The 1,671-nt window shown below is 39.9% G+C and overlaps 1 protein-coding gene across 1 annotated transcript; it reads left to right on the forward strand.

Annotated features, from left to right (window-relative positions):
- Positions 1 to 787: 787 nt before the first annotated feature.
- On the forward strand, positions 788 to 1,462 carry LOC102139166 (large ribosomal subunit protein eL31-like). The gene has a single exon (XM_045389360.2). It carries the CDS (start codon positions 1,006 to 1,008, stop codon positions 1,447 to 1,449), a length of 444 nt encoding a protein of 147 aa, XP_045245295.2. The 5' UTR covers positions 788 to 1,005; the 3' UTR covers positions 1,450 to 1,462.
- Positions 1,463 to 1,671: the final 209 nt, after the last annotated feature.

Here is a 1,671-nt window from a genome sequence, read left to right on the forward strand (position 1 = left end):
ATTTTTTGTATTTTTTAGTAGAGACGGGGTTTCATTGTGTTAGCCAGGATGGTCTCGATCTCCTGACCTTGTGATCCGCCCGTCTCGGCCTCCCAAAGTGCTGGGATTACAGGCGTGAGCTACCGCGCCCGGCCTAGCGTGATTTTTTTATAGATATAGACAATATTATTTTTAAATGTATATGGGAAGACAAAGGAATTAGAATAGCTTAAAAATCTCGAAAAATAAGAATGTTGGGAGGAATCAGTCTAACCAATTATAAAACTTACAATGCAGTTAGAATAATCAAGATCTTATGGTATTGGCAGAGTGATAGACACAGAATAATGGGACAGAATAGAGAACCAGAAATAGGCCCACACAAATATGCCCAACTGATTGACAAAGGTGCAAAACCAATTCAATGAGGAAAGACGGCCTTTTCAACAAATGATTGTTGGAGCAATCGGTCATCCATAGGAAAAAAAATAAACTTCAACTTAAGTATCACACCTCATAAAAAATAAACTCAAAATGGATCCTGGATTTATTTACTTACTTATGTACATTTTTGAGATAAGGTCTCACTCTGTTGCCCAGGCTGGAGTGCAGTGGTGCAATCATAGCTCACTGCAGCCTCGACCTCCCGTACTTAGGCAACCTTCCCACCTCAGCCTTCCAAGTAGCTGGGACTTCCCAGGTAACTTTTTTTTTTTTTTTTTTTTTTTTTTTTTGTAGAGACTGAGTCTCACTATGTTGCCAGGCTGGTCTCAAACTCCTGGGTTAAAGCAATCCTCCTGCCTTGGCCTCCCAAAGTGCTGGGATTACAGGTGTGAGCCACTGTGTCTGGGAGATCCTGGGTTTAAATGTAGACTGTAAAACTGTAAAACTTAAAAAACAAAAACAAAAACAAAAAACTGGAGAACATATTTTTTGGGATGTAGGGCTAGCCAAAGAGTTCTTAGACTTGACACCCAAAGCATGATCTATTAAAAGACATAGAGTCTAGGCTTTCCTTCTCCCACAATGCCTCGCGCTCTTCCTTTCCGACTTGGACCCGGCAGAATGACTCCAGCAAAGAAGGATGGCGAAAAGAAGAAGGGCCATTCTGCCATCATCGAGGTGGTGACCCGAAAATACACCATCAGCATTCACAAGCGTATCCATGGAGTGGGCTTCAAGAAGTGTACCCCTCGGGCACTCAAAGAGATTCGGAAATTTGCCACGAAGGAAATGGGAACTCCAGATGTGCGCATTGATATCAGGCTCCACAAAGCTGTCTGGGCCAGAGGAATAAGGAATGTCCCACACCGAATCCATGTGCGGCTGTCCAGAAAACGTAATGAGGATGAAGATTCACCAAATAAGCTCTATACTTTGGTTACCTATGTACCTGTTACCACTTTCGAAAATCTTCAGACAGTCAATGTGGATGAGAACGAATCGCTGATCGTCAAATACATCAAATGAAGTTATAAAATTGCCTTCAAAAAAAAAAAAAAAAGACATACATTCTCATTGGATATGTAGAAATTATAGATTGAAGTGTTTAATTATTTGGCTGACAACAGTTATAGAAATGTATGTAACAATGTGTTTGATAAGTCTTAAGTAATCTTGTTGAGATACAATTTGTATCATTTAAATTATCAGTTGAAATTGTGGTTTTCAACAAAAATAGAAAAATTAAGG

The sequence above is a fragment of the Macaca fascicularis genome, chromosome 1 (assembly GCF_037993035.2).
Source record: "Macaca fascicularis isolate 582-1 chromosome 1, T2T-MFA8v1.1".
Lineage (NCBI taxonomy): Eukaryota > Metazoa > Chordata > Mammalia > Primates > Cercopithecidae > Macaca > Macaca fascicularis.